Genomic DNA, 19219 nt, shown 5'->3' with positions numbered 1-19219 from the left:
GTAGTTGAACTGGTTCCTAAATCATATGCAAAGGTTAGTACTTGAGCTGGAACCCAAGAGATGAAAAATACATTTGTGTTTATATTTAGGCTATGTATATTTTAGCAGCTTCTTCAGAACTGAATGGAAATGGCTCAGCATGATAGGAAAGCAGCACAGGCATATATTATGTTTCTGCAGCATTAATGTTATCCAGAAAAGCTCTCAGTAAGATGATACCTTTTTGTCACATTATAAATTTATTAAGAAGACATAATGTGACCCAGTTCATGACTAGCTAGGTAGAAATTGAGAACCGAACCACATTACGTTTTAATGTTGGGATTTATATTCACATTGGAGGACCTTTCAACCTTTTCTTCTGCTTATAAATACAAATTTTAAACAAATTACTCAAACTTCTGCTGAATTTATTGAAACCCCAGCATAATGTTTAATTTTTAATAAGTCAGAATGCCAGCCATGGTTCTTGCATGAATGTGTATGTTTGGCAAGTGACTAAATTGTACAATACTGCAGTGTTCCTTTCCATTAGAAGATAAACAAATCTAAACTTCTATCAAGAAAAATACAGAGGTTGATGTCTTTAAAGTGATCCAGACTTACTTAACAAGGAGTTTTTGACATACTGTCTCGAGTTACCATGGAGTGCGCCTCTGGGGGTGAAGTCAAACCGCTGTGTTAGCAGGGCCAAAGTGATCACCCCGAGTGGCAAGCCTGGGCGGTATGTACGGAGGTCCTGGGCTGCCCAGATGACAAGACTTTTCTCTCTCACTCTCACTGATGTAGTCCAGAGGAAAGCAGAGTAATATGTTTGGTGCCAGCTTGGCTACAGGAGTTGCAAAGAGTAGGTTTCCTAATATATGCCTATATTTTAAAGTCTGGAGACTGGGGGAAACAATCTGAAATACCCAGTCCATAGGCTTGGTATTCTAATATCAAACAGAGTAAGACTATGGGAAACTGAACATATAACTGTTGCTACGTAATAGTGTGTGTCTGTGGTTTTGTTGGAAGGATAGCTGCTGGAATGTGGATGTCTCATTTTTGGTACTCTTCAAAGAGAACTAGGCAAGCGCTAAGTTTCAGAGCTGCTGGGAACAAGCCGATTCAAAGAGGGAGGAGATGGGTAGCATCTCAGTTCACAATATGCCTTCAGGTTGGGTGTTGAGGCACAGGCTCATGGCACAAATAGGCATATGCTAATTTGTAAGTATAGATGCTATTATAGGCTGATTTTCAGGGAGAAATCCACCCCGTGAATAACATTTTTTTCATGAGTTTAAAAAAGAGAAGTAAGAGGAAGGAGATAAATGGCCCAGTGCAAAAAACCTGAGCCCCTGGGGCCATCCACTGACAACACCCCTGCTTCTAGGGAATCAAAAATGTTGCAGAATTAGAGGGCTCCTCTTACTTGTTGAAATGTGCTGGACAATAGTGACTTGCCCAAGGTTAGCCAGTGAGTTTCATGTTTAAGTAGACATATGAATTGTTAATACTTGTTGTGGTGTCATATCCAGTAAAAAAAAAAATTGTGAATAGTATCTCACTGGTTCTCTAGTTTTGCATGTTTTCTGGTATTAGCTATTGTTTTGTAGAATTTTTGTAGCATTTTCTCTGTCTTTAAAGACAACTTTATTATACTGCAGGAAGTTGGCAACAAACAGTGTTCAGGTTTTGCCAAGCCGAGGAACAAGACTAGCATGGATGTGCAGGAATATGGAAGCAGGTCACAGGGTGCCAGAGGGCAGATAGATATTTGACCCACCCCAGCACATTCCTTTGTAAAAATGGCCATCTGACAAAATCAACTCTTAAAAGGGCTATGTAGTTCCTGCACAAACATATGTATAACAGTTCTCTTGAACTTACTTGACAATCCAGTTTATGAGCCTGTTTGAATAAAAGGAGTGTAACGTGATATTTGGATTTTATTTTATGGATTTTTTTGTCAAAACAACTTTACATCGTATATGTGAGGAATAATGAGGGCTCCAGGTTTTTCCCATGTGCGTAGCACTGAGTGGAGTTGACCCTGGTTGTAACTGTTAGTAACTGGTTCTTTAGGACTTGATAACTGATACAGAGCTCTAATAAGTCTCTTTACATAGTTTGTGTGATCAGCAGTCTTCCCTAGAAATCTGTGTATGGAGAATACCTTTTAAATCTGTTCTACTTTTACCAAAATTGTTTAAAGGAAACTGAATATCATGAATAATGACCAAGACTTTCAGAGAGCTTGTCTAATATATACAATTACATAGAGTTCATAAATTAAAAACATTGTAGCATGACAACTTGTGTAATCTTTTTTAGATAGGTTCTGTGGAACAATAGCTTTTAAATAAATGTAATATTATATTCTTTGTACTGGTAGGATTGCAACTTAGAATATCTGGCTGTTGGCCATTGCAGGAAATTTAGGTCACTTTATATCTCTGAATTCCTGATACATCATGTTGAGGTCAAAGCAGAGTCATAGCAGAGCATTTCTTATGATGGACAGCTTTTCCTAATACCTGCGTTTAAACCTGAAAGTTGTAATAAGAGAATGTATTTGTGTTCAACAAAAGCAATTGTTATTGAAGTATTATTTTATATGCCCCGCTAGCTATTTGTTAGGCATTTTAGAAAGTAAAGAGAAAATGTGTGCATTTTCCAGATGCAATATTTTATTCCAATACAGTTTATTCTCATAGACAGTAGAATTGTTAAAACCTGATGGCTCATCTGCCGAGAGCTTAGCTTTTTGCAAGGTTGCAAACAAAATAAAAGCTTTCTGCAAGCTGTAAGCTCTGTCTCTTTTCTTCTAAAAGTCATGTAATAGCTGCTATTGCAGATGAGCATGTCTTTCTTTGTTTTTCTTTTCTTTTCTGCAATTCATTTGCTTTATTCTTTATAAGATCTGTTTTCTGCTGGTCTGTCACTACATTTCTGCTGCCCCTCCCTCTAGCTGGGTTTGTCAAGTCGCCCATGTCAGAAACTAAACTCACGGGGGACGCCTTTGAGCTGTACTGTGACGTGGTTGGGAATCCCACTCCAGAGATCCAGTGGTGGTATGCTGAAGTCAACCGGGCTGAATCTTTCAAACAGCTATGGGATGGTGCTCGAAAGCGCCGTGTCACCATTAACACTGCCTACGGGGTGAACGGCGTGAGCGTGCTGAGAATTACTCGCCTTATCTTGGAAGACTCTGGGACTTATGAGTGCAGGGCGAGCAACGATCCCAGAAGGAATGACTTGAGGCAAAATCCTGCCATAACGTGGATACGAGCCCAGGCTACCATAAGCGTCCTTCAGAGTGAGTTCAGCACCCTACAGTGGTAGTACTGTAGTATCTAGAGGCAGTCAAGTGACCCTTACCCCTCCTGTGACCCTGGTATAACCCACCCATTGTCTTTGTCACATTTTTTGGTTTTGAACCCAAAACTATTCCTCTGGTTGTAGTGCTTTACTGTGTTTGCCACCTTCTTACTGTGTCTCCTCCTTCCTAGGATCAAAGGACTGGGGAGAATCTCTGGAACTGTCTTCTAGTTCCTCTGTGAAAACAAGCCCAGTATTGGATTGTTTGTTACCTCCCTTTTACTTTCTATATTAGGCTTCCTGCTATCCTAATGCTGGCTTCTTCATTGAGTGCCTTTCTACTTTGTGTTGTTCCCTGATCTAACCATTTCTAACCATTTTTTTTCTTTTGTTGGGATCTCGTGGAATGCCTTTCTTTTTCACATGATTTTGAGTTCATAGACTTCTGTATAAATCCTTCCCATTTGAATTCTGTTATATGTGAAAGCCTGGATTTTCCCTTCAAGTCACAGCACTTTACTTTTATAAATAGCATATATGTATATGCCCAGACCTCTCAAAAGTTGGTCCTTTGATTACTGATGCAGATGCTTTTGCCCCAGGATATAAAAGTGAGTCATTACTTATCATGTAGAAGTGGTAGCCAAGAATCTCCCCTTTCTCATGCTTGTAGCATGCGTTAAGCATTTTTACATGGAAAGCTGAATGATAGTGGGCTTGATCTTATTACATGCCATGTGAGCTGGGTCCTTAATGGCTCCACTGTACAAATGACAGGTAAATCAATTAGACAATGCTTTAAAGTAAGCAGGAATAGAACTGACACATACACATTTCATTTGCAGTGTTAAGCTACCATTGAGCTGTCCATCTTGTAACAAATTATATATTTTGATAGAAAATTATGCTGAAATTTTGCTCAGTCAGATTGTTTTAAAATATTATTTACCTCCCTCTAAGAATTGCTGCTGTGTCCCAAAGCATCACATCCTGGGCTTCCATTTTGGTTTTCTATTGCAGCTTAGATGACACATACTCATGAGACTCTACACTTGGAGGGAGTGCCCACAATAATATAAAACACTTTATTCTAACATTTGTTATTAAACTGTATTCTGATCTCACCCAATGTTTTGGAAAGCAGTCTTGAGAACCCGGTGTCCCCAAGCTGCGACATTTTGATCATTGGTTTAAGAGCATGCATCCTATTCCTGGCAGTGGTAGATAAACCAGAAGTAGATGAACAAGTACTGGATTGATTGTATTTATTGATATTATTAATAAGAATTTTAAGAGAATGTTAAAGCAGGAAGAATCAAGTGTCTATCACTGCTGAATGGAATGATAACTTGTGATAAACACAACATTTTGGCTATAGTAAAATGTTGATGGATAACTTGAAGAAAAGAAAGTCCTCTCACAGTTGCAGGATTTAAAATGGGTATCTTCTTGTTCAACTTGGTTTCATTTAATGTATTTGGCTGATTGTATCTGAAGGTCACCACTTCCTTTAAATTAAATCGGCAGTATTTCCTGATTCCCTTCCGCGAATGGCTCCTTCCCCCATTGGGAATGAGTGAGCTGCGGCAGAGAAAATAACATGCCCAAGCCAGCCTGTAAGTACAAGGATGAGCTGGGATTCACAGTGAAGAACTGTCAAATATGTATTGTGTACATTTTCAGCTATGAATATTTTCAAGAGCCAGTGTTAGAAAAAAGGCCATTCTGCTTTCAGTCTTCTTCTGTAAAACAGACAATTATTGTAGTGAATATGTGAGAGAGCAGAGCCAGTTAGAGAATGGAATTTGGTCTCCGAAATAACCATGATAAAATATTGGTAAGGTTATTATTACAACTTTTTCATATTATCTTTCCCATAGATCCCATTTCTCATTTGTCTTGTTCATCAGAAGAGTTATACCACTATTCTGCTATGTCTCCGACAGCAGCTCATGCTAAGCTGACAACCAAATTAAAATTATAAAAGTCTACACCAACTGACCACAGTCTTCAGTTCAGACCTGCTTGCTATCCAAGGTTCTTGGAAGGATACTCAGTTTGTTTCAGGGTCTGAGTCTGCTTTGTTCCCCACCCTCCAGTCCACTATTGGGAAATTAGAAAATGTCTATAACTTTTGAGAGAAGTGGATGATGTTTTAGCCAATTCACTTGCCCCTCCATTCTGGATAAAGCTTTTCAAATGCAGGCAAATAGGTCCAAGGCCTTTTTGTATTAGGCAGTAGTGAAATTGGACCTTTTTCCAGCAAGAAATATTGTAACTTTATTTTGTGTAGGAGTTGGGTGACATTTGCAAGCAAGGTTGCCAGGGCATAAATCCTGCCAAATTTCAGAAGAGCAGCTGCAGTGATTGCCCTACAAGCGTAGCTATCACAGTTTTTTGGTGTGTAAAAAATAAGGAATTCTTTAATTTCCCCTAGTGTTTTATGGAAAGTTGGTCTAAAAATTGCAGACACAAAAGGTGCTCCTGGGTCAAAACAAAGAAACAAACAAAACATTCAAATTGCAGTTGAATAGTTTCAGGGACTTTTGTGCTAGGCAGCTTTCAAAAATTGATTTTGAGGAGGAAGAATCTAAAAGGATGAGCTATCCGGGTAAAGTCATTCACTTTGATTACAAGCTAAACTTGTTGGTTACAAAGGAGCTTAACCCCCTTACATTCTGATGGCTTGGGGAAAATTATTGTTCTGTTTGTTATTATGTTACGTATTTTTGTGTTTTTGTACTGTGAGCTGCCCTGTGATCCTCAGATTAAGGGTGTTATATAAATTTAATAAATAATAGGTTTTGCTTTTGCAATGCTGCTCCCCCCCGAAACGTTCTCACATTTTCCTTATATATGATAAACCTGGAGACATACTTTTGCTTTCAGTAGATCCTCAACTACAGCAAAAGTAGATGTCTGGATTGCTGAGGCACCATGAAGCTTGTCAGAATTAATTTCTTTGACTTGAATGCTCTATCACCAATCCCGCATCACCTCAGACAAACCTCAACTTCACTCACGGTACCCCAGCTTATGATTCATCAAAATCTAATGACCCCCAAACAAGCTCCTCCAGTTTACCTTAGAGAGCATACAGGGTTTGTGATGCAACATTCTTGCTGCTGTTTCTTCCACCTGAAAATTTTGAGCCTTTGTTTTTCTTAATTTATAGTCCTTAGCACAACCTATTTGCAAACTTCATTCCATAATGTCTGTTATTGTTAAAGTATAGCTTCAAGTTTCCTATCTTAACACAAAAATAGAACAGTTCTAGAAAAATAAAGTCGCACAAAAAATAAAAAAATTGTAGAAATAATTACTTCATTTAATATTGCAATTTGTCTGGAAAGAGCATATGAGTGAGTAATGTAACATCTGGGTTTGTGTGTACATATATGTTGCATAGACATGTATTTGGGGGGGAAATGTGTATGTGTTTCGAGAACATAGTAGCTGGGAATGTGGGTGGAAGGAAGTGAAGTATGCCAAAGAATCTCAAAGGGTAAAAGAAGAATCTGGCATGGCAGAAGGTGTCATGCTTGTGTGAAATTCGTATGTTGATGAGTGTGCAGTTATGGCTTTCTTCTTTTCTAGGCACTTCTTCCTTTAGCTCACCAGCATTTCTTTCATTTCTTCTCATATAGCCCATACCATTGGAAAATAACTAGCCTTAGTTGCTGTGGTCCCTCTGCCTGAGGAATAGAGTCTTGGGTAGAACTGGTAGTCCAGGCCAGAAATTACACTTCTATACAGTGCTGTCATGGTCTTTTACAGTAGTGTCTTGTCAGTAACATACAGTACCTGCTTCAAAGAAATGTACATTTTAGGGTCAACAGTGAGTAATACCACAGTAAAAGAAATGGTTGGAGCTACAAGCCTAGCAAGGGAACAAATGTGGGTACAGAGTTCTATGGTTTAAGTGTAAGAAAACACTGTGTTAAATATAGGGTGGAATGAAGAGGTGTTGGTCAAAGAAGTGGAAGTCCGTATAGGGTGAAGCAATAGGCTCACCATTAGCTACAAATAGGTGCTAGCTAATGTGTAGTGGCTAACATAGGCAGGCAGGCAGCTTGGCTGACAAGGAACTGATGAAGCCGAAGCTTCAGTGGCCATCCCCAGCATACCTACTTAACAGTGCTGCTTTGCCAAGACAGTGATGAGCAAGACAATATTGTAGTTCTCTGCAATAGAGTTGATGTAGGTAGATGCCAGCCATTTTAGGCCCTACAAAGACAGCAATAAACACGCAGAAGAGGACTGTTTTGTTCAGAGTAGACCCATTGAAATTAATTAGCATGACTAAGTTAGATCCATTCTTGTAGGTCTATGCTGAGTAAAACTTAGTCAAATATCACGCTCCATCTGTTTTGCCATTGTCCAGTTTCTCTGTTATGGATTACTTGGGTTTCTGAAATGCAGTTTTCAGTGTTGTGTATAACTTTCATATAAACTCAAAGCACAAAGTTTTATACTGTACGTCAGGAAGATATGCTTTGTGTTCATTTGTAACTTTGAGACTTATGCTTTATAGAGCACTTGAAGGGTGTCCCAGTTATGTAAAACTGATAGTGGATGTGGAAACATGTAAAGCTATCTAAGGTAACACCTCTTGCAATTTTTTAAAAAAAAGACATTAAAAGAAAGCAACCAGCATATTGCGTTGGATTACAGAATCTTCCTACATGAAATGGGAAATGGCTCTATGTGTCAACATACAAGTCATGAGTAAAGCTAATAATGTAGATGGTAAACAATTTGATTAGGATATTTTGACTTACAGTACTGGCTTCATGTTTTGAGCTCATATTTATAAATATGCTTCTTTCCAATTATGGTAATTAGAATGTTCCAAAATACAGATAACAACCTTGTGACAAAACAATGCTAAAAAATCCTTCTGCAGTTTATCTCCCAAAGTCTTGTGCATCTTTCCCCTGCCCCCTTCCTTCTGCTTTGGTTTCGACGTTTTCCTGCTTAACAGTCACTCGAACATTGTTCATACATTTACAACTTTTCCTAATAGAGATCTGGGTGTCTCCTTTTCAAGTATTGATAGTGCATCATTTTTTACATGCAGTAATAACTGGCTCACCAAGTATCTTTGATCTAGAACTGCTATTCATTTTATTTTTTTCTTATTGCTTCAACTGTATGAGTGAGTTTGGTTGATCACAGTTTGTGGGTAGCAAGAATGTGTAACCTTTTAACATCAAGGTAACAGCACCTGAAGAATGGAGCTGGGAGGACATTTAGTTGCTGATGTTCTGCTCTCATCTTCAGTTGATTTTTAGATTTCTGGTGTTCAGGTTGCAGTAGGAAAAGCGTAACAAATAACTTGCAATTTGGGAGAATGCAATATAGCTCTATCTCTTGGACTTAGAGGAATCCTGGGAAATACCTGCTGATTGCTCTGAATGCTGCCCTTTGACAATCACATGTTGCCAAATGAAAGGAAAAGGAAAATATTTCCTAATAAAACTATGTCTCCTAAATATCAGTCTTAAAATAAATTATGAACTATAAACCAGATTAAAACACACTTTCACCTTTTATAGAGTTCTTGTTCTCCTCTTTAATCAAGTCTGTATAATAGCACCTTCTTTAATCAAGTCTGCATAATTGCACCTGTCATAGCACCAAGGGAGGGGCTTCAAGAGGATCCTGCACTAGAAACCCTGTAGTTGTTTGGGCCACAGTTGTACCTAGATCAGTTCCTACATGCGATCCTAAATTGGGATAGAAGTTCCTCTACCACCTTCCCTTCCCTGAAAATAATTTCTGAGTCATCCCCCGTCCCCAATCTCCTTCAACTCCTCCAAATTATGCCCTTATCTTTTGGCCGTCTTCTTTGTGCTCCTCAGTCTCCCTCCTCACTCCTCTTCTATAAATCTGCTTGTACTTTCTCCCCACGCAACAGTTAATCAGAAGTAAATGATTATCCATATGGGCAGTGTCATTCTAGGTCTCCCAGTCTCTCTCACTGATTTTTTTAAAGTCCACATTATAAAATAATGTGGATTTGTGTATTACATGAAATGAGAGACTGGTATGGAAAGAGGTGTTTCAAAAATAGACCTGCTACTTGCTTTTTAAAGTGTTTTGCCATGTTATAATCCTGTGGCCCTTATACATGAGTAGCTGTAGCTGCAGGACAGAGTTGAAGGGCCAATACATTTTAATGCTGAACAGGATATAGAAAATACAAATTTTTTTTTAAAAAATCTAACTTATTCTGACATTTACTATTTTTCTTAAGGGAAAGGCAGGCAGGCAGCTGGGTAGGAAAAGAAATGAAACATTTAAAACAGCGCAATTTCTCACTGTAAACTGGCAAAAATGACAGGTTTTCTTAATGGAGGCATAACATGCAAACAACTATTGAAATAATTTTTCTTCCTTTCAATTAATACGTTGCTTTCAGAGTGTTTACGCAGATGGACCTTTTAAATCTTCTCTGATGTGATTTCAGACCATATTAAAGCTGGAAACAAGTTTTGTAGAACCTTTCAGAATAAACATTCATTGCTGTCTATTAGCACTTCATACGTAATAGAAGTAAAAACACAGTGCTATTTTTCTAGGAAAAAGAGGTTCCGGAACTCACCCTGTTCTCTTATAATGCCAATGGCGCCCACCTGAGAGGTGCCAGAACAGAATTCTGTTGAGTTCCGGCTGAAGAAAAAAACCTGAATAAAAACATTGGGAGACCTGATTATGGATCTCCTATGCTTTGTATAAATTAGCCCTAGAGCCCTGAAGGGCTCAAAAAATACAACATTTTAAAAAATCTACACACTGCTTAACTGCCATGGCTAGATTTATTCTAGAAATGTCTCAATAGAATGTCTGTTTTTAACTTAAAAGTATAACGAAGAGGGATCAGAAGAACTCCCATTCTTTTTTCCTTTGAATGTTGAAATGAAAACTGTTATTGGGAACTGAACTTAATGCACTTCAGTTCTATGGTATATAAAACTTAAGAGTCCCCATAAACCAAGGCTGTGTTTGTAATGACACTTTACTATATATAAATTGTGGTGCACATATCCTATGTTGTAATTTCATGTTGAATATGTGATGCATTAGTATGCAAGCACCAGTTTTAGTTGCACACTACAAAATACAGTGTGGATGAACCCATAATTGCAAATTTAAAAAGGTAAAGGAACAATGTTGGAGGGGTCCAAAGTGGTATCACAATATTTGAGGTTAAGGTGCTGGAGCAAATGGATTTGTTCCATGCCCGTTTGGTTGAACTAGTTGCTGCTTGTTCCAGAGTAACCTCTTTAGTCCTAGATACTGTGTGGGGTTGTTCGCATGTGCATATGCATGCAAACATTATAATTTTTCTCTCTTTCTATCATAACCTGCCACGTAATTTAAAAACAAAACACCAGTGTGTGCCTGTGGTTTAAAGTGGTGCATTGATCTCTTTTAGATTGTATTATAATATATACCATAATACAATCTTGGTATTTTTAAGTTATGTAAGTATTATATGCAATCTGAGTGTCTGATAATGACATGATTTTCTTTGTTAGCTTCTTGGAAGTTTGGCATTGGCAACTCAGTTTGGAAAACTCTGTACAGGGATTTAGCAGATACACAGCTTATTGTGCTTTGCTGATATCTTTAATAGGATATTTGCCTGTTTCACCAACAGCATTTTATCTATAATGGTGTATATGAGAGCATCCAAAATATCAATAGTATCCAACTATTGCGTCCCATCAGCACAATGATTTATGCTTGTACAACTCAACTTTCAAATCCTCTCTTCCCACTGTGCACAACCCAATTATGATCCAGAGCATGGGTAGGCAAACTAAGGCCCTGGGGCCGGATCTGGCCCAATCACCTTCTAAATCCAGCCTGCTGACGGTCTGGGAATCAGCGTGTTTTTACATGAGCAGAATGTGTCCTTTTATTTAAAATGCATCTCTGGGTTATTTGTGGGGCCTGCCTGGTGTTTTTACATGAGTCGAATGTGTGCTTTTATTTAAAAGGCATCTCTGGGTTATTTGTGGGGCATAGGAATTCGTTCATTTCCCCCCCCCCCTCTGAAATATAGTCCGGCCCCCCCATAATGTCAGAGGGACAGTGGACCGGCCCCCTGCTGAAAAAGTTTCCTGATCCCTGATCCAGAGGGTTGGGGTAACCCCCAGAACAGATTTATGGGGCATGTGGGGTGAGGGCAGTTCCATTGCGCAAGTGTAAATCCTTGGGCTAATGAAATAAGTTACTCAGCGCTATATTGGATACAACTCTGTATTTTATTTTATTATTTTATTTTATTTTATTTTATTTTAGTGGAATAGGCTGAATGTTGCTTGCATAAATGAGGATGAAGGTGTTTCAAACTGATGTTATGTGTACATGTCAAAACTTCACAATGGTGAATTGGTTATTACTTGGATGGAGCTTATTTTGCTTGCATAGCTGTTAACTATGCCTCTTCCATTGTTGAGTCTGATAAGGCGTAAATGTTACTAACCTTAACCTTACGTGTGATTATATTAAATATGAGAAACTCCAGAATGTATTTCATTCTTTTCTTTTTTCCCTTTTCATATAGGGAGACTGGTCCTTGTTGCCTTTCTCTGCTGCTCAGCTGTTCGCTGTATGACTTTCTTGATGTCTCTTAAGCTAGTGAAGCTGTGTTCCATGTGTAGTTCTCTTCCCTCTCCCAGTTCCTCTGCCATTTAGTTGTGATGTGTAGGGCATTTTAGTGTGCAGAAACTGATTACTCTTCTTTTTAATGTACCTTCTTTTTTAGAGCCCAGGATCAATGCCAGTAATGATACAATCATCATTCCACAATCTACACCTCCCATCACACTACAGTGCAACCTCACAACATTTCCCAGCCCTCTCACTGACAGCTATTGGGTGAAAAATGGTGTAGAGATTTCGGATACTAGAGAGAACACAGACACTACCCAGTACAGGTAAGCCTTGAAGTAGCTTTGGTATTGTCCCTGAAAAATGAATGTAGCTACAGTATAGCTAAACTTTTTCCAGTGAAACTTGACATATGTGGCTAATAAATTTTAGGTGACATTTAAGACGCATTACTGTGGATTCATGTTGAGCATTATGTCATCAGGAGTAATGTTCAAAATAATACAGTTTCTGCTGGTCGGTCAGAAGTTGTGTTTTCTGTGTTGTAAATATTCTTTTTTGTATAATTTATCTCATCTTCCTTTAATAATAAGAGTAAACTCTGCAACATAATTACATGCAAACCTCCTTAGTTTGTAGTATGTGTAGGACTCATATAGAATTTGAGTTACCTTGGTGCAGTTCTTTTAAATTGTACCATGTGAGAAGTCCAGTCTAGGCAATACTATATGCTAGGATTGCATATTTCTGTTCTATGCTCCAGATCAGGCAGTTGGGTTGTTCTTTGTTCCAACAGTGGATCAAATCTAGAGCTAGCAGTTGCTGCCCAGTTTTTTGCAGCTTATTTCAAGGTTTGGTCCATGCTTAGAGCATAGTACTGACAGAACCTTGGGTACCTTTAGCTCCTGCTATAGAACTTCTAAGGGTGTACTCCAGTTTATGGTGATTTAAAGGGGTATCAGCCTTGCTTAGAAATAGTAGCTACTTCCTTGCTACTAGCATCTTCAACATGGCAGTGACTTCACACAAGAGTATTGTCTGGTCTTCATGATCATTGGGGCAACGTATAGTATTTGTCAGTGTTTAAAATTCAAGTATATGGATCTGTGCCTTGAGTTGCAATATATATTAAAGTTGGGTAATTTTGCCTGACTCAGCACACTAATTTTGAGTTGAAGACACAGGAGCACTTATGCAACATTTTGTTAAAATTCCCAGTTGCCTTCTAACTCTTAATATCTACCTGCTTTAAACTTCAACCAGCACAGGGGGTTCTGCTTTCCACATAGCAGAACTTTCTCAGTTGTGGCATTGTATCTTTGAGAGACAAATGGTTTGTCAACAAGGATCTATAAAAGCACTTACCAGATTGCTAGTGATGGCCATAACTCATAAACTAGTGAGTTTGCTCTGCAGAAAGGTAGGGCAAGTGATTTAAAATCACTCTTAACCATCTTGAACACTAGAAAGGTTTTATTTAATTTCCAACCAAAGCATCTCCCAGTAAGCTACATTAAACCAACAAGCAAATGCACAAAATTAGAAAAGACCCCGCTTTAAATATGTGCCATGCGTAATTATTTGACTCCTGCATTTTCTTGTGTAGAAGAAAACTTAAACTATATGTAACAATCATTTTGGAGTGGTTTAGATTCACTTTTTTCGTTCACAGAATGAACCAGAGACGATTGAGCTATTGCTTCTCAGCAACCAGAGTTGATTTGTTACCAATTATGAGTTAACTATCTGGATCCACATTTCTTTTCTTTTCAGAATTCCAAAGCCCAGAGCAGATGATTCAGGGGAATATTTGTGTGTGTTCGTATTTGCGGGTTCCCCTGTAGCAAATGCCACTATAGAAGTGAAAGGTATGCCTTTATTTTTATTTTCTGCTTCCTTTTTTAAAAAGCTTAATTTCTACTAATTGTTTCTTTGTATCACTATTTTTGAATCACTTTATTTAGTTCTTGCAATCTTGCAGTTGCATCTTACTGCATGAGTGGTCATCTTCCACACATGTCTCAATAAATTTGGATCATCTGTTGAATCGTTTAGTCAAATTGCCCACAGAAAACTTTGTATTCTTAGAATAGTGTGTACATTGATATTGTTTTCTTGCTGTACTCTTTTACCCTGCTTAATGGGCTGCCCACTAACAATTTTCCTTGCTGCTAAGAATCAGTCTCTCCAAGCTTCAGCTCTCTTCAGAATTCCTGTTTCTCCTTGTAGAAAATGTCATATCTCTCCTTAGGTTCAGAATAGAGTTTTGGGTGGGGCCAGTTCAGGAGCGAATGTGAAAGACTCTCATGTAAATATCTTACTGTGCATCTTCATTGGTTCTAGAAGAGAGTGTCGTACAGTATTGCAGAAGTCCAATACTCTGTGAATCCCAGGCTCCCCCTTCTCTGCCCCACAACATTTCAAAGGAGTTCAAACGACTTTCTCTTTTAAGAGAGGCAGAAAGTAATTCTACAGCACTTTGAAAAGCTTGGGGACATGACAGTCACCTCTACCTTGATGCTTAAATGTAAAGAGCGATAGGACACAGGACATTAAATCTAGTCTCTAACTTTGAATCGTAAATGTTACACATAGCAAGTTGAAAAATAGTTAAGTACACTGTTTTCTATAGATTTTGTATTTTGTCCACATGACTGCTTAATCATTACCAAGTGTAAATTAATAACTCAGTTCTCTCAATTGCTTGCACAGTGTTCCCATCTGGCCCCAGGGACTGAAGTTGCCCACCTCTGCTTCAGCACAGTGCCATTTACTTTCTTAATTTTCTCTCTACCATCTTTAGGTTCCCGTCCCCCTTAAAGTTTAATGGTTTGTTTCATCCTCCAGCACCTTCTTTCTTTCCCTTTCTTGGGCTCATCAGCTGATTTTCATGCTTCTAACAGTCCTACTTTCCAGGGTTTTGTGCAGAGACTTTTTTTTCACCTGTTGCCACCTGGACTACTTTCTTGTACTAACTATAATTTCTACACTCATTAGACTTGGTTCTCTAGCAAAGGCTTTGCCTTATCTTCAATTTGCTATCCTTTCTTGTTGAATGATCATGCTTTGCTGAATTGTTATAAAATGCAAGTTCTTTTTTCCTCTCTCAGCTGCTTCTGTTTAACTCCTGTTGATATTTTGTGACAAGAACTTGTCCGTGATCTTTGATGCTTCTTTGCCTTTTTCGCTACAAATTCAGGTTCTTCAACTAATCAGCTTTCTGAAAATATTTTATTGCTTTTCAAAGGATAACTAGAACTCTGTTCACTTACTTTATCTAAACCCGATTATTACAAAAACATTTTTGAGGATCTCTTTACTTAATTGAAAAGCATTGTTGTCCAGACTGCAACTTTCCATATCTTCAACTTTCAATGTGACCATGTCTCTTCCCTTTGGTCCTTTCATTTCAAACTTTAGATTCTTCAAATGTGTGTGTTTATTTGTCTCCTCTTGCCTCTATTTGTAACCCTTCTGAATGCATGGGTCTTCTTGGAAAAAATATGAGGATTTCCCACTACTCTAAAACAATGAAGATGAGATTTAGCATGTTTACAAGTGCAATAAAATGTCTGTGTGAGTTCTCCTGTTCAATATGCATGCCACTCAGCCATGCTTTTTTTCAAGGTACTTGAATCCATTCCATGTCCTCCCAGTTTTTCTGACTATTAATAACAATTTATCAGAACACCTCAGTTTGTTAGACAATATGTCCTGGATTTCATCCTGTTTCATACTTCATCAGAACAAAAATTTCTCACAGATGTCAGCTGTAGATCTCTGAACTTGGAACCACCCATTCCTAGGGTGTGTCTTTTTAGGATTCAGTCACAATTTATTAGTCCTTCATTTTTCATGTCCTCCCACTGGCAACCTGTGACCCTCTGGGTATTGCTGGTCTACAACGCCCATCATTTTGCCCACTGGACAAGCAGCAATCTATTTTTGTGGACTATATTTTTGCGGGTATTCAGTGACTATATTTTTGTGGTTATATAGTGAGCTTTTAAAAAAAACCAAAACATTGCAAATCTTCATGATTCTGCATTCTTTTCTATGTAGTAAAGAATGAATGGGCCCCTTGAATAACTTCCATTGTATTTGATATATGTGTCAGAGACCTGGGATTGGACTCTGGCTGGATTAACAGATCAGGCCCTAGCAGTCGCCTAGAAGGACACGTGTGACAAAATTAGCTGCCTTGAAAGCGAATGGGTTTTAGAGGTGGTAACTGAAGCATACCAAGCCATCTGCTAATGAAGGTTCATCTCAGGCAGTTCATTGATCTCACGTAATCTCTCAAAAGTATTACTCTACAACAGGTCTTGGGAGTTAAAGAACTGGCCAAGTGAGTGGCAGTGGACCTGCTTAGGCAGGAGCAAGTGTGCTGGTGTGGGGTCCTCAAGAGGGAAGAAGTGCTTTGCTTCACATGAACGTTCATCTTTTCAAGTGTCAAAATTGTGCTGGTTTAAACAAATACATTACTGAGTAGAATGTTATAAAAATATAACTTGTGTGTGTCCCCTTCTTTCTTACATTCAACATTTACTCTTCACTCTGTTGTAGGTCAGACATTCAGTTGTTTTGGAATGACACATTAAACATGAGTCATAGATGTGCAGATGCTTCTGGAGACAACTTACAGACTTGTTTAGAAAAGAAGCAGTATACATTTATAAGTGTCCAGTTAGTTTTCCTGGTGTGAAAAGTTTCCTTGTATATACAAAAGATATATTGAATAATTATTTCTTATGCACTAGAAATATTGGCTTTTATATACTCTTCATACCCCTAAATGTGCAGGTCTATTACTCAGTGGTGTCTCTTAAGAAAAAGGAAAGAGAGAAAAAAGGCTACAAAGGCCACTTTCACACACCATTGTAAGGCAGGATTTACTGAATGAAGAGTGTGCTGGTGCACGTAACTTTTTCATTCCTTCATGCAAGTGGGTAAAATAAACCAGTAAGCAGCAGTTAAGGTGGACTTCCCATGATGTACAAACCCTGCATCCAGTTTGTTGCTCCAGATAAGCCAGAATTTTTTTCCGACTTCACCACTTGCTATATTGGCTTAATCGTGGCTTGTTTGGGAACAACAGACCAGGATGCCAGGTTTGTATGTCATGGGAAGGCAAACAGAATTGTGGCTTCCTGGTTTATTTTACCCAGTTTTGCCAAAAAAGGAATGAAATGTGAGTGAGTGGGCAGTGTGCACTAGCAAGCTGCATGTTAACAGTAAGCCAGGATTCCTGGTATACTGTGATGTGTATTTGATAGTGTCAGAGACCGGGGCTTGGACTCTGGCTGGATTAACAGATCAGGCCCTAGCAGGCCCCATTAGATAAACCTCAGCATATTTAGAGGAGAGATATCTGGGAATTCCCCATATGGAACACAAATGCATTTATGGATGCAATCAGGTCGATGATATAATGCATTACCTGCTGATTTGTGCCTTATATACAACGCCCAGAGAAAGCTTTTCATCATCTATTCTTAACTGTTTCTCAGGCGGATCCCCCCAGGAAGTGGCAGTTGAACTCTTAGCTGATAAAGATCTTTAGATTACACACCTGGTAGCCAAATTTGCTCTGGCAGCTAAGAATCTCCATTCTAGATAGCTTAATGAGTCCTAATTTTATAACCCTATGCTGTAAATTTTTACGCTGTAAACTTTTACAGGTCCTGTTGTGTAATTTCAGAGGAAAGTGTTATTCTTATCCCCCACTGTACATTGTAAAGGCTTTTGGCTATTCACAATAAATTGCTTGATTTAAAAATAGATAAAGCAAACATTTCTACTGAAGGAGGACGACTAATTCAAAATGTCTTATGAGTCACACCTGAGAATTAATTCAGTATATTAAATAATGATGGTAGTGTTTATATATTATACATGTATAAACATTTATAGTTATTTTCATATGCCTTTGCTACATCTTACAGGTGTTTGCCATGCTTTAAAAGAATAACATCATTAACATCTTATTGGTTATATAAATGCTTTCTCTATTCAGCTCCCATTGTTAATGATTATTAATAATTAAAATAATCTTTTAAAAAATCTTGAATCAGTAATACAAAAAAGAATATTTATGCAGTTGATTATCTTAAACCAGTATTCAGGGTCTTACAAATTTAATAAGCTTTCCTAAAATTTTATCCAACAAGTGTTTCTTTTGCTCTTCTGTACTTTAGTTGATGTCGTCAAAGAGGCAACTAATTAGAGATCATCTTACAAACTAGAGACATTTAGTTCTCACCGTCCATGTGCTATGGATCTTCTTTGCATCTCTCTTGGCTTTTAAGTTCATAGGACCCAGTTCGTTTTTGACTTAAAAGGAACTACTGCTAAATAAATACAACAGTTTCTAATGGGAGAAATCTGCAAGAGCTGGTGACGTGGAAAACTTAATGTAAAATATGAACCTACCACAAGATAATGACAATCTATAATTGAAGCTTTTACCATAATCAAAGCTTTTAACTCTATCTTGAACCTACTATTAAAACATAATTTTTTAAGAGCACTGTATTCTTTTTGTGTACGTGTGTATGTATTAGCTGCTCCTGATATTACCGGGCACAAACGAAGTGAGAACAAGAATGAAGGACAGGAAGCACTGATGTATTGCAAGTCTGTAGGCTTCCCATACCCTGAATGGACATGGTATAAGAAGAATAATGGCTTTTCTGAGGTGAGTATAAGATGTGATGCTGTTAGGCAAGCCTGAGCCGCTGGCTGACATTTCAGTTAGGAGATAAAACACATTATGGTGAGTTAGATAATACCAGTAGTATCATTTCCAGTGGACAGCAAATCTTGAAGGACGCAAACACAGATCTTTCCCAGCATTACAACTGGTCTCCTTTTAGCTGGAGATGTTGGGGATCAAACCTGGGACTTGCTACATGCAAAGCATCTGTGCTCCCTTGTTATAATGGTCCCTGAATCAAAGTCTGAATGTGTTGCTTTTAAATCTAGGTAATTTATTTCAGGTCTCAGTTCTACTAATTATTATGAGAGCTAGCCTCTCTGATATGTAGGGGTTTTTTTTAATGTTACATCTCAAATTAGGCATTGTCCTTTGCAAGTATGGTCTTCTTTATCTTATTCTGCCTGATCTAAACCCTGCTTGATCAACATACTGCCCATGCCTGGAATTTTATTTTATTGTGATACAAATTCTATTTTTCACCGCAAAGCTGCAAAAAGGTAGGGGAAAGCCAGTTAATGGGCATTCTGGTTTGGTTCTGTTGAACGCTGCTCGAGTGGGCATCTTTGAGAATGA

At 38.2% G+C, this 19219-nt stretch overlaps 1 protein-coding gene across 1 annotated transcript in view; it reads left to right on the top strand.

Annotated features, from left to right (window-relative positions):
- Nucleotides 1-19219, top strand: part of NPTN (neuroplastin) — a 45087-nt gene that overhangs the window by 9498 nt on the left and 16370 nt on the right. Inside the window, exons 2-4 of the mRNA XM_053365411.1 lie at nt 12083-12254; nt 13702-13796; nt 18492-18625. Of these exons, the coding sequence (XP_053221386.1) occupies nt 12083-12254; nt 13702-13796; nt 18492-18625 (401 nt within the window). The remainder of the gene's footprint in view (nt 1-12082; nt 12255-13701; nt 13797-18491; nt 18626-19219) is intronic.

This window comes from Podarcis raffonei, chromosome 14 (genome assembly GCF_027172205.1).
Source record: "Podarcis raffonei isolate rPodRaf1 chromosome 14, rPodRaf1.pri, whole genome shotgun sequence".
Lineage (NCBI taxonomy): Eukaryota > Metazoa > Chordata > Lepidosauria > Squamata > Lacertidae > Podarcis > Podarcis raffonei.
The sequence above is the reverse complement of the archived record's forward strand: the minus strand, read 5'-3'. Positions and strand labels throughout refer to the sequence as shown.